The sequence below is a fragment of the Oncorhynchus tshawytscha genome, linkage group LG14, assembly GCF_018296145.1.
Source record: "Oncorhynchus tshawytscha isolate Ot180627B linkage group LG14, Otsh_v2.0, whole genome shotgun sequence".
Taxonomy (NCBI): Eukaryota; Metazoa; Chordata; class Actinopteri; order Salmoniformes; family Salmonidae; genus Oncorhynchus; species Oncorhynchus tshawytscha.
In genome coordinates this window covers 29,438,350-29,451,939 of record NC_056442.1, presented here as the reverse complement: position 1 = coordinate 29,451,939, position 13,590 = coordinate 29,438,350, and the positions used below count along the sequence as shown (strand labels likewise).

General features: G+C 43.5%; 1 protein-coding gene and 1 long non-coding RNA gene across 8 annotated transcripts in view; one reads left to right on the top strand and one right to left on the bottom strand.

The window, feature by feature from the left end:
• Positions 1 to 13,590, top strand: part of LOC112266965 — an 85,056-nt gene that overhangs the window by 68,482 nt on the left and 2,984 nt on the right. For all 7 annotated transcript variants that reach the window (XR_006078827.1, XR_006078831.1, XR_006078826.1 and 4 more), the window contains 3 exons: positions 4,190 to 4,279; positions 4,608 to 4,731; positions 4,904 to 5,070. This is a non-coding gene — a long non-coding RNA (uncharacterized LOC112266965). The remainder of the gene's footprint in view (positions 1 to 4,189; positions 4,280 to 4,607; positions 4,732 to 4,903; positions 5,071 to 13,590) is intronic.
• Positions 10,311 to 11,721, bottom strand: LOC112266967 (uncharacterized membrane protein C3orf80 homolog). The gene has a single exon (XM_024444941.2). It carries the CDS (start codon positions 11,479 to 11,481, stop codon positions 10,831 to 10,833), a length of 651 nt encoding a protein of 216 aa, XP_024300709.1. The 5' UTR covers positions 11,482 to 11,721; the 3' UTR covers positions 10,311 to 10,830.

The following is a 13,590-nucleotide window of genomic DNA, read 5'->3' as shown; positions in this document are numbered from 1 at the left end:
TTGTCATTCTGAAACTTTGCACAAGTACTGTTGCCCTCTTATGTTTTTCACTGAAATTGTCCCCATCATCCTATCTGAATGTTTGTTTTGTCTTGTTCATTTTAAAGATGATGATATAAAAATGAAAAAACGTATGTTTTTTTCATTGTATTTACACAAACTTCAGTGTTTTCTTTCAAATTAAATCAAGAATATGCATAAGTAGGGGGGTAGCTGTAAGAGGATTTATTAACTGACTTGCCTAGTTAAAGAAAGGTTCAATTTAAAAAAAATTACAAAACAAGTAACAAACAAAATAGCATGGTTGATTAAGAGCTGATAAGACGGCAGCCATCATCATGTCTGTCGCTGTGATGTTCCTCTCCTGTGTTGGTGTCTCACACCCCCCACTGAGTCTCTGAGGAAGAGTTGAGTCTCTCTCGTTCATTTACGTCTTTCCATGTCCACATCTTTCCATGTTGTGATACAGCCCGGGCTCGAACCCGGGTCTGTAGTGATGCCTTTAGCCCTGGGCCTTGGAATGGTGAAGGGTCCATGACGGAGCCACTGTAGTGGAGCTTTAACGAGACACGACCAGCAGCTTTGAATTAGTTTATAATTCGCCTGGGTAACACCATTTATGTATTTAACCTCCCCAACACACACACACACACAGCCAACCCCTGAACCCCAACCCCAGTGAGAGCCTAACTTGCTGACCAGCGCGAGTGTCGAAAAATACATTTAGAAATCCATGTTATTCAATTATTGCACCCACACTGCTCGCACGCGCCAACGAGCGTCTGCGTTGCCAAGGGCTAAAATAGAACTCCTTTCTATTACTGATGTAGATCATGCTGCGAGGCAGGACTTTCAGCGCGATCTGCGTCAGAAATAGAAAGAAGTTCTATTTTAGCCCTTGGTAACGCAGACGGTCATTGGCGAGTGCGAGCAGTGTGGGTGCAATAATTGAATAACATGGATTTCTACATTTATTCTGCGACTTGTCCGGTCTGGTCAGCATGTAAGGCTGGACAAAATTGTTTCACGGATTTTCCCCCCAGAAAAGTGAGGAGAGCGAGCGAAAAATATATATATAAATAAATCAAATCATTAGGTGGTAAAGGAATAACAGTAGTTTACCACATTGTTCTGGGCTGCTATATGGACATGAACAATCGGATAAATATTCAATTTCAGACTGATTGTCAGATGATTATTATAATACACAAATGAACATTATTCAGGATGTATAATAGAATGCAATATTCTATCATATTCAAAAATTATTTGAAAAAAAAAAGTTATGACTGTATTATCATAAAAAATGTGTTTATAAAATGCACAATTAGAAGCATCAATATATATAGAGCAAGTGTGACTAAATTCGAGCCCAAATCCTCACCGCATCCTCATTCGATTGTCTCGTCTGGCTGCCACGAAAAGCCCCCACTTGCTGAACTGCACGAAGTGTGTGCGTGCCGCTGGCGATGTACTTTGCTGGACATGCTTGCTGTTCTCGGCGGTGCATCAACACTTCAAACGCATTCCATTGTGGTGTTATCGGTTGGCCTACTACTACCGGTAAAATGTAAATTATGAATTGCTAATCACCATATAGCTGATACACTTCGAGTTCATCAATCATTTTGACTTAAATTTGGTTATCCAAAATACTATCAGCTTGCACTGCGTCTTTGCTGATGAATGCTCTGATCTCTGGCCAGTCAATTGGTTAAATTACATTGTTGTTTCGTATTTTTAATCGCTTATAATAGATCTGAAAATTATGGCATCACCATGAATTTAACTGACTGTTTGTTTATAATGAGGGACGTCCCACTTTTATCCTCGACACATAATTTGCGCTGGCATGAGAGAGAAATGAAACATCTGCACGTTGCCTGCAGGTGCGAGCGTGTGTATTTCATTGTCCAATCCGAGACCCAAACATGATCTGAGCACGTGATCTGAGGCTGTTTGGTCTCTTGGGCATCAATTTGAGAAGCCAGACTGACGACACCGCTCGCACGACCGTTTTCTGTGTGAATTAATTGTCAGAGTAGAGGACCTTGTGCATTTCAGGTAAAATAACAACTCAATGCAGCATATATTGGCCGCATATATATATATATTGGCCAAAATAAACAGTAACACGGAACCCAAACTGACTGGTGTGTTAGAACTTCTATTTTAGCCATTTTTTGCAATTTTACTTTAGTACCTTATTGAAAACAGGATGCATGTTTTGCATATTCTGTACATGCTTCCTTCTTTTCACTCTGTCACTCTGTCTTTTCACTCTGTCATTCACTCTGTCATTTAGGTTAGTATTGTGGAGTAACAACAATGTTGTTGATCCATCCTCAATTTTCTTCTATCACAGCCATTAAACTCTGTAACTGTTTTAAAGTCACCATTGGCCTCATGGTGAAATCCCTGAGCGGTTTCCTTCCACTCTGGAAACTAAGTTAGGAAGGATACCTGTATCTTTGTAATGACTGTGTGTATTGATACACCATCCAAAGTGTAATTGATAACTTCACCATGCTAAAAGGGATATTCATTCAATGTCTGCTTTTTTAAATGTATTTTTAATAGGTGCCCTTCTTTGCAAGGCATTGGAAAACCTCCCTGGTCTTTGTGGTTGAATCTTTGTTTTAAATTCACTACTCAACCTGAGGGACCTTACAGATGATTGTATGTGTCGGGTACAGAGATGAGGTAATCATTCAAAAATCATGTTAAACACTATTGCACACAGAGTGAGTCCATGCACCTCGTTGTGACTTGTTAAGCACATTTTTTACTCCAGAACTTATTTAGGTTTTGCCATAACAAAAGGGTTGAATACTTATTGGGTAAAGAAATTTAAGCTTTACATTTTTTATTAATTTGTACATAATTACACTTTGACATGATGGGGTATTGTGTGTAGGCCAGTGACACAAAATCTCAATTTAATCCATTTTAAATTCAGGCTGTAACACAACAAAATGTGGAAAAAGTTAAGGGTTGTGAATACTTCCTGAATGCACTGTATGGAAGAAGGAGCGTCACCACTTTAAATAGCCACCCCTCCTCCTTCCTCCCCCATTTCTGGTAAGGGTTTGGTCTTTCGTGGCCGTTTGGTGTGGTTTTTCCCGGAGTGGGAGGAGTGTTGTGGGGAAGTCCTGTCAGCCAGGTATGGAGGATTAGCCCCTTGTGGATACTTTTCATGGCACTGATTGTTGGTAACAGACGCACGCACACAACACACATAGACACACACATGCTGATAGACCTGTACACAAACAACCATACTGTACACAGTCACACAAACATGGGCAGCCCAGCAGTGTGACTAAATCCCCAGCCAGGCTCTAACAGTGAGCCAACACCACAATCTCTCCACTGATTGGAGGATACTGGCCCATCTCTCTCTGACCAGCATTTAGTGGCTTTAGCAAAGGATGATTTTGTTGTTGTCTTCACAGTTTTATGGCCAATGTTGTTTTTCTTAATGAAGGATTCAGATGACAGGATGCATCAGGATGTTGTTCTGGGCTTTGCTTTCAATGATAATGTTGAGTGGCGTAGTTTGAGTGTGACTAAGAGTGAATGGGAGTGACATTATGGTGACATTATGTCTGTGTGCGTGTGTGCCTGCATGTTTGTCGAAGTACGTCTCCATGTCCTGAATGAGTATGATATCAGAATCACACACACAGAAGTCAGTTTACAGGGTGTGTGTGTGTGTGCCCTGCAGAGTGACACTAACGAGGCCTGTGTTGTGAGGATGAGCAGACTGGTAATGGGAAGAGTGTCCATGTGGAGACGCCAGTGTAATGGACCTCCCATCCCTCTAATAACACACAGCCCTCCTCTCTCAGTGCCCCGTCCCTTTAATGACCCAGGCGAGCAGGGCTAAGCTAGCCCCCCTGTGCAGGGCCTTGTGGTCAGGGCTGGGCCACGCGCTACGCCCCGGCGCCACCACCAGCCTGTCAGGCTGAGCAGCCCCCCGACAAATATCCCCATATCCCGGCTCACTGTCCCCTGGCACTCATGCCTGCTCCCTATCATGTGTGGATGTGTGCGTTTGTTTGTGTGTGAGTGAGTGTGTGTGTGTGTATGTGTGCGTACGTGGTGTGTGTGTTTATTTATGCTAAGACAATGTGTGCATGGCAAATGTAATTTCCTTTTTGCTTAATGTCTGTCTCTGTTTCTATAGGACGAGTTGCTGTGGGTGTGTCTCGCCGGCATGGCAATGGCCAATAGGGACATGACGACAGTGGAGGTGGCCTACGCTGCCGTTGGAGAGGTAAGAACCTCCATCAATCTCTTTCTCTCTCTCTTTCTCTCTCCAGGTGGTTATGGTGCAGTATATTAACTCTATCAAGGATCTGCCATCTAAGGAATCTTTAGTGGCCCACATGTTACTGTCCACTCTGCTACAGGCTGGTCTACCAAGCCATACAGGTCCACATCAACCTCTACAACTGGGACAGGTGTGGGGGTGTGTGTCTGTCTCTAAATGTCTGTCTGCCTGTGAATCTGAATATTTCTGTCTCTCTGACATGCCTTTCTGTTGGTCTGTCTGTCTTACATATGCATCTGTGAATGGGACTGAAAGCTTCATGTGTCCTCAGGGCGTTGGAGCTGGCAGTAAAACATAAGACCCATGTGGACACAGTGCAGGCCTACAGCCTCCAAGTTCCTGCAGGACTTTAGCAAGAAAGAGACCAACAAGAGGTTCATGCAGTACGCTGACAGGTTAGGATATGTCATTGCTTTTGACTGTCATATAGTGAACACTAACCAGCTGTAGTAGTAAAGACTTCTTCTCTTAGAAACTAGACAGGATTTTGTTACAAGAGGTAATGTGCACTTTCTATCAAACTATGTCCCATTAGACTGACCCACTTCTCTAATCCCCCCCGATCAGGTGGAGGTGAACTGGGAAAAGATCCAGGTTAAGGAGAGAGAGAAGGCTGCCATCACCTCTGTCGGGAGCAGCTTGGCCTCTCGACTCTGACCCTTGAACCCACACCTCTGACCTCATCCAGGGACCAAATGTACAACATATTTTCAAGTCGTCATTTATCAAACATGGTAAGTGTTATTTTTGTATTTGTGGTTTTATAAAAAAATATATTTTTACAATTTAACTTAAATGCCTTATTCTCTTAGAATGTACATATGTAGACGTTTAATAAATACATATTTATCAGATCGATCAACTCTGACTTATTTTTATCTCAACTGCTATTTCAATTCAATGCAGTCAGCCCCAGCCCAGTGCGTTTTAACTAGTAATCATAGGCTACTCGAGGGACGGAGTGGTCTAAGGCACTGCATCGCAGTGCTAGAGGCGTCACTACAGATCCGGGGTCGATCCCAGGCTGTGTCGCAGCCGGCTGCGACTGGAAGAGCCATGAAGCGGCGCACAATTGGCACAGCGTTCTCCAGGTTAGGGGAGGGTTCAAATCAAATCAAATCAAATTTGATTTGTCACATACACATGGTTAGCAGATGTTAATGCGAGTGTAGCGAAATGCTTGTGCTTCTAGTTCCGACAATGCAGTAATAACGAGCAAGTAATCTAACTCGCAAACGGGATGTTCTTGTCTCATCACGCTCTAGCTACTCCTTGTGGCGGGCCGGGCGCATGCACAGTGACTTCAGTTGTACAGTGTTTCCTCCGACACATTGGTGGGCTGGCTTCCAGGTTAAGCAAGTAGTGTGTCAAGAAGCAGTGTGGCTTGGCCCGGGTCGTGTTTCGGAGGACGCATGGCTCTTGACCTTCGCCTCTCCCGAGTCCATATGGGCGTTGCAGCGATGGGACAACTACCAATTGGATATTGCGAAAAAGGGGTAAAGAAAACCTTTTAAAAAAGAGTAATCATAGATATTTGTGTTTATATTAAGTATTAAGGCTTTTACATGTATTCTCTGTGGTGGTGGGAAACAGCTTCCTCCCCTGACAGCGGTCCAGCCCATAATTTGCCATTACACCCTATCGATCTCCACTTCCAACACACACACTCAAACACAGCCCCAGTATGGAAGCCAGGAGCAGCAGGATAGATCCCTGTTATTCTGGTCTGGACACCGGCGCTCCTGGATTCCTGATGGATACAGGATGATGGCTAATGGGCGCAATAGAGGAGTAGTCTAGGGCTGCTTGTCATACACCATAACAGAGCAAGACTGAATCATTAAGTTCAGCCTCTCTCACACCCCTTTCTCTTCATGTCCTCTCTTTTTCTCTCTCTGTTTTTGTATCCTATCAATCCCCGTTCACCCAGGTATTGTCCTAAGTGCAGGCTAGAATGAATTCCCTCCATCTTTCCCCAGCTAACTGCAGTCAGGCCGTTCCTGTCTAGAGTAAAGTTCAATAGAGGGGGACAGGTAGCTATGATGCCGGTGGTAGTGTGGAAGCTCTCCAGTCATCTCTGACCCAAGAGGAGCAGCACTCTGTATCAGCCAGGAGTCAGGTTTCTCATGTGTTACCACCGGAAAACACACACCTCAACACACGTGTTCCCTGAACTCTTACATAAGTATGTTCAGACACACAGCACACAGATAACACACATACTGAATTGAATACGCTTTATCCAAACCATGCTGCTACTACCAAAGCTCAGACCCTGACGGGGCATAATGTAGGATTTATGAGGAGCTTAATAATGCACATTGATCTGGCCGATGAGTGAGTCAATTGTAAGCTGGGGATGATTAGGTGGCGGTATGGGGGCCAGCTTGGGAATTTAGCCAGGACACCTGGGTTAACACTCCTCTAAGTGCCATGGGATCTTTAGATACCACAGAGAGTCAGAACACCCGTTTAACATCTCATCCGTAAGACAGCACCCTACACAGGGCAATCATTTCCCTGGGGCTTTGGGATATTATTTTTTAGACCAGGGGAAAGGGTGCCTCCTACTGGCCCTCCAACACCACTTCCAGCAGCATCTGGTCTTCCATCCAGGGACCAACCCTGCTTAGCTTCAGAAGTAAGCCAGCAGTGGGATGAAGGGTGGTATGCTGGTGGCAGCAAGTCATGTCAGCAGTCTGTCTCATTATTGTATTCAGATCTCCTTCGAGGGACTCCTCAATGTGCAGAATAGAATCTGATTAAACATTAATGCTGGGGATTCTAGAGGATTGGACCGTGCCCTAGGCCCCTGAACTCACAGCCTGAGTGCAGAGGACTTGTAGAGGCTGTCTCCACTGCAGAGAGTGAAAGTGAGAGAGAGAGAGCCTCAGAGCCAAAGATGCAAAAATAAGATCTCTACTGTTAAATCACAAATTCCAGTAATACCATATCTGTATTCTGACACTAAAATGTACTGTGATGTGTAATGTGTCTGCATCTTGTCTCATTCATCCATCAGTGGATTGAATGCTTTTTTTGTGTAAACTCCTCTTATCCACCAATTTCCTCTGTGGAGGAAATCCATCAGTGTCCAACACAACACAACAGGCTGGCCCTGGCTGGACGGCATAGGATTACCCTCCAGTCAGACAGACTAGCTTTCCCATTATCGTGATCCATAACGGCCATGGTCAGAAACCCTATTGAAGATGATGGTATCATTGAGACTAGGAAGCCTGGCTAAAGCACATACAGTATTTATCTGACATCACTCCTGTAACCCAAACTCCTAATGAGTATCCTTTAGTTTCTCATTTGCTTATCCACTCTTATGCACTTCAGATAAACCAGTTCTTGGAGAGTTGGTCCATCTCAACAGTCCACTGTTCCACAAAGATTAATGATGACTTTTCTCGCCCAGCCTACTGTGGAGAGGATGTGGCTGTGCACAGAGGAGTAGTTTGTAAATGTAGAAATCTATTGCCCAATTCCAAATAGAACCCTACTCCTGTGTCATTTTCTGTGTAGATCTGAGAAGAATGGATAGGTAAGGTTTATAAAATATGGCCAAAAATGCCACCTAGTCTATCATAAGCTTAGCTGGACATAGCTACAGTTGAAGTCGGAAGTTTACATACACCTTAGCCAAATACGTATATGCTCAGTTTCACAATTCTTGACATTTAATACTAGTAACAATTCCCTGTCTTAGGTCAGTTAGGATCACCACTTTATTTTAAGAATGTGAAATGGCAGAATAATAGTAGAGAATTATTTATTTCAGCTTTTATTTCTTTCATCACATTCTCAGTGGGTCAGAAGTTTACATACACTGAATTAGTATTTGGTAGCATTACCTTTAAATTGTTTAACTTGGGTCAAACGTTTTGGGTAGCCTTCCACAAGCTTCCCACAATAAGTTGGGTGAATTCTGGCCCATTCCTCCTGACAGAGCTGGTGTAACCGAGTCAGGTTTTTTCTGCCACCTTGCGCGCACACACTTTTTCAGTTCTGCCCACAAATGTTCTATAGGATTTAGGTCAGGGCTTTGTGATGGCCACTCCAATACCTTGACTTTATTGTCCTTGAGCCATTTTGCCACAACTTTGGAAGTATGCTTGGGGTCATAGTCCATTTGGAAGACCCATTTGCGACCAAGCTTTAACTTCCTGACTGATGTCTTAAGATGTTGCTTCAATATATCCACATAATTGTCCCTCCTCATGATGCCATCTATTTTGTGTAGTGCACCAGTCCCTCCTGCAGCAAAGCACCCCCACAACATGATGCTGCCACCCCCGTGCTTCACAGTTGGGATGGTGTTCTTCGGCTTGCAAGCCTCCCCATTTTTCCTCCAAACATAAAGATGGTCATTATGGCCAAACAGTTCTATTTTTGTTTCATCAGACCAGAGGACATTTCTCCAAAAAGTATGATCTTTGTCCCCATGTGCAGTTGCAAACCGTAGTCTGGCTTTTTTTATGGCGTTTTTGGAGCAGTGGCTTCTTCCTTGCTGAGCGGCTTTTCAGGTTATGTTGATATAGGACTAGTTTTTACTGTGGATATAGATACTTTGTACCTGTTTCCTCCAACATCTTCACAAGGTCCTTTGCTGTTATTCTAGGATTGATTTGCACTTTTTGCACCAAAGTACGTTCATCTCTAGGAGAAGGAACAGAACGCGTCTCCTCCCTGAGCGGTATGACGGCTACGTGGTCCCATGGTGTTTATACTTGCTTACTATTGTTTGTACAGATGAATGTGGTACCTTCAGGCGTTTGGAAATTGCTCCTAAGGATGAACCAGACTTGTGGAGGTCTACAGTCTTTTTTCTGAGGTCTTGGTTGATTTCTTTAGACGTTCCCATGATGTCAAGCAAAGAGGCACTGAGTTTGAAGGTTGGCCTTGAAATACATCCACAGGTACACCTCCAATTGACTCAAATTATGTCAATTAGCCTATCAGAAGCTTCTAAAGCCATGACATCATTTTCTGGAATTTTCCAGGCTGTTTAAAGGCAAAGTCAACTTAGTGTATGTAAACTTCTGACCTACTGGAATTGTGATACAGTGAATTATAAGTGAAATTTGTCTGTAAACAATTGTTGGATAAATGAAGTAGTTGTCCTAACCGACTTGCCAAAACTATAGTTTGTTAACAAGAAATTTGTGGAGTGGTTGAAAAATTAGTTTTAATGACAGCCAACCTAAGTGTATGTAAACTTCCCGACTTCAACTGTATATTATTTCTGGTTCCTGGACTACAGATCGATTTAGAATTGAGCATTAAGATATTGAAATGTACCTGCCTGCTAACTGGTCTGGGCGACAGACAGACAGACACAGGTAAGTATGACAGATCAATCAATAAACAGACAAGGGTGTAATCTCTGTTCACTGATCTCTCCTGTATTCCGGCTATCTCAGTCTGCAGCTCCAGCTTAGCTCTTTATTTACTGCTGTCTATTCTATACTTCTGTCTTTATGACTGTCTGTATTGTCTATCAGTCATCTTCCTGCCTTTTTCCATGCAAGGCATGTCTGTATTCAAGTGCTCTAATGCTGATGATGGTGAATGATTTGTCATTCAACTATGGTCACTACATCAAAGATAAACTATCAGAGGTGGTCTGCTCACTCACATGGTAACTAGACCTTGGATCAGTATTTAGGATCATCATCATCTCTCATTGAGGAGGGAGGGAGGAGATAGTGTTCATGCTGCAGTGTGTGTGAGCTGAGCTCTCTGATACATTGGATAAAAGCACTTGCTGATGTAACAAAATGTCAGGCATAGCTTATGTAGATGTGTTGGAGAGAGTATTTGTATTCATTTCATGGTGTGACTATTCTATTACTTTTGAATCCCCACTAGGCTACTGAAAACTGCACTAGGTGATTCTCATAGACCCAGCCTGTGACCTGGGGAGAGTTGTGATATGAAGAAAAGAAAAAAAAAAACATTTCCAATTCTTGCATGCATATTAATACACAGTTGTACATGTGTGAAAAATGACAAATACTATTATATGACATGATTTCTAGGATATACATATACGAATGAATAGACGTCTTTCAGGCCCAGTAGACTCAAACTCATTCTCAGCCTGTTCATCTCATAAAAGAAAAATATGGAGGAGAAAGCCAACTGTCTCGCGGTGCCTTTGGAAATTGAACCGCTCAGCAAAACTTAATGTGATTGTACCGGGGCCAAATTAGCTGCCTGTCAATACACAAAAGAGCGCCAATTATAGCAGCCATATCTCTTTTATTGTCTCCGTTTCTCATACCAAGTCTTAATTTGCATACAAAAGGGGAATCATCCACCCAATCATATAAAACTCACGTCATTGACCAAATTGCCAGTTCATATTATTTTTAACATTCATTGCAACAGATTGTAATTGCACTTGTTATAATATAGCCTGTACGTCTCTCCTTTAGTTCATAATAAAATAACAATTCTTAAATTGGATAGTCCATCACATTTAGTCAGACAGAATTCCGTGACGCGCGTGTGTTCTGTCCTGAAGTGTCCTGTCCCTCTTCTCTGGGTATCGGTCCTCCCCGCGTCCCTCGGTCCGCAGCAGGCTCCTCCGAATGGACCAGTAAATTATCATCCGACTGGTCTCTGCGCACCTCCTGCATGGTCTCTTCGTAGGTCGGCAGGTACTTCACCTCATCATATGCGGGTAGCAGCACTGGCGAGGTGAAGTCCCCAAAACTGTATTCGGGGTACCGGTCCAGTAAGGAGTCCTGGGACGCGGTGGCGTGTCCGTGGAAGAGAGAGGGCTCCTCGGGGTGTTCTGGGTGGGGGTGTCGGCGCGGGCGCGGGCAGATAATCCGCTGGATGAAGTAGCCCATTGCGAAAAGGAGCAGCAGGATCAGGATGCCCGATAGTTTGCGCGTCACCCAGCCCACGTTGTCGAAGAATATATGCAGTGGGAGCTTGCAGCAGCGCACCATGGAACTCGCGCTACCGTTGCCGGTAACGGTAGGGGGACAGCACTGCTGGCCCTCAACGCACTGCACGTCCCCACAGCGGCGGAGCGCGTGGCAGGAGGAAATCACGACCGCGGACAGAAAGGTGATGCTGTATATGCACGTTCTGCTGCCGGTGGCTAGATTAAACATTATGCCCATTTACTAGTCGGTTCGTCCGGTTAGGATAGACCTGTGCGTCCGTGCGTGCCTGCCGTCTGGTTCCTCTTTTGGTGAGAAAGAGTCCACAGCAGTTTTAGCTACTATGCTGCCTGTTTGTTCCAATCCTCTTCCTTCATTCGCTCACCGGAGACAGCTACTGCAGAATAATATAGCCACCAGCTCCTCCGGTTCTGCGAATGAGACGAGTAGCCTCTTCTACAGGGTGAGTGCGCGGGACAAGACCACCAGTAAGCAAAATGACGTATTTTTCAGACGTTGAAGTCAGGTGCATTCTAGGTGCTGAGTGAAAGGTGAAAAACGTATTTTCCGGGTGTCGAAAATATGTATTTTCTATCCGTTAAATAAGTATTTTGGGGATGTTGAAATCCAGTGCATTTTAAGTGCTGAAACAAAAGTGAAAATATGTATTTTTGGAATTTTCCAGATGTAAAAAAAATATGTATGTTCCAGATGTTGAAAATACAACATTAGCAGCAGTAAATTCTATGGACAAATTTCAACTGCACATACAGTGCTTTTGGGAAGTTTTCAGACCCCTGACTTCTTCCACATTTTGTTACATTACAGCCTTATTCTAGAATTGATTAAATTGATTTCCCCCTCATTAATCTACACACAATACCCCAAAATGAAAACGCAAAATCAGGTTTGTAGACATTTTTGCAAATTTATAAAAAATAAAAAACATACCTTATTTACATAAGAATTCAGATCCTTTGCTATGAGATTTGAAATTGAGCTCAGGTGCCTCCTGTTTCCATTGATTATCCTTGAGATGTTTCTACAATTTGTTTGGAGTCCACATGTGGTAAATTCAATTGATTGGACATGATTTGGAAAGGCACACACCTGTCCATATATGGTCCCACTGTTGATCGTGTGTGTCAGAGCATAAAACAAGCCATGAGGTCGAAGGAATTGTCTGGAGAGCTCCGAGACAGGATTGTGTCGAGGCACAGGGCTAGGGATGGGTACCAAGAAATGTCTGCAACATTTAAGATCCCCAAGAACACAGTGGCCTCCATCATTCTTAAATGGAAGAAGTTTGGAAACACCAAGTCTCTTCCTAGAGCTGGCTGCCCAGCCAAACTGAGCAATCAGGAGAGAAGGATCTTGCTCAGTGAGGTGATCAAGAACCCGATGGTCACTCTGACAGAGCTCCAGAGTTCCTCTGTGGAGATGGGAGAACATTGCAGAAGGACAACCATCTCTGCAGCACTCCACCAATCAAGCCTTTATGGTAGAGTGGCCAGACAGAAGCCACTCCTCAGTAAAAGGCACATGACAGCCTGCTTGTAGTTTGCCAAAAGGCACCTAAAGGACTCTTGGACCATGAGAAACAAGATTCTCTGGTCTGAAGAAACCAAGATCGAACTTTTTGGCCTGAATGCCAAGGGTCACGCCTGGAGAAAACCTGGCACCATCCCTACAGTGAACTAGTCATAGAAGTCTAGGCTCTGTTTCACAAGTTTGAACATCACAGTACAGTACGGCACAGTTCACTACAGTAGAGCACAGTACGGTATGGTACAGGATTGTAGAGTTTTATTCAGTAGAGTAGACTACAGTAGAGTTCAGTATAGTTACAGAGTAGTTTAATGCAGTAGTGTACAGTACAGTATGGTTTAATTCAGTAGAGTAAAGTAGGATACAATAGAGTACACAATACTTTACTATTATTTACTTTACTATTATTTACTTTATTTACTATATTCTACTGAATTGTACTGTACTCTACTGTACTATACTATGTACTGTAATGTAGGTCTTTTGTACTCTGCTGTGCTGTACTGTCCAAACTTGTGAAACATAGATGTCTATGATTGGCTCAGATTTGGACAGGACCAAATCTGAACCAATTGTAGACGTCTTTGTTTGCGCCAAATCAAGGCCGGTCCGGACCAAATCTGAACCAATTATAGATGTCTATGTTTGGGCCAAATATAGGCCGGTCCAGACCGGACAAAATCTGAATCAAGCAAAGATGTGTGGGGTAAGATTAGCTCAATCATTGCAGGTTCTGAAGAGCAAAAGTGTGTAAAGGGTTTTGTCCCAGCCCAGCTCTAATACCTGACTTAAATAATCAAC

What these genes read in the sequence shown, in the direction of transcription:
- LOC112266967 (XM_024444941.2), bottom strand. Translation starts at nt 11,481, where the DNA reads ATGGGCATAATGTTTAATCTAGCCACCGGCAGCAGAACGTGCATATAC.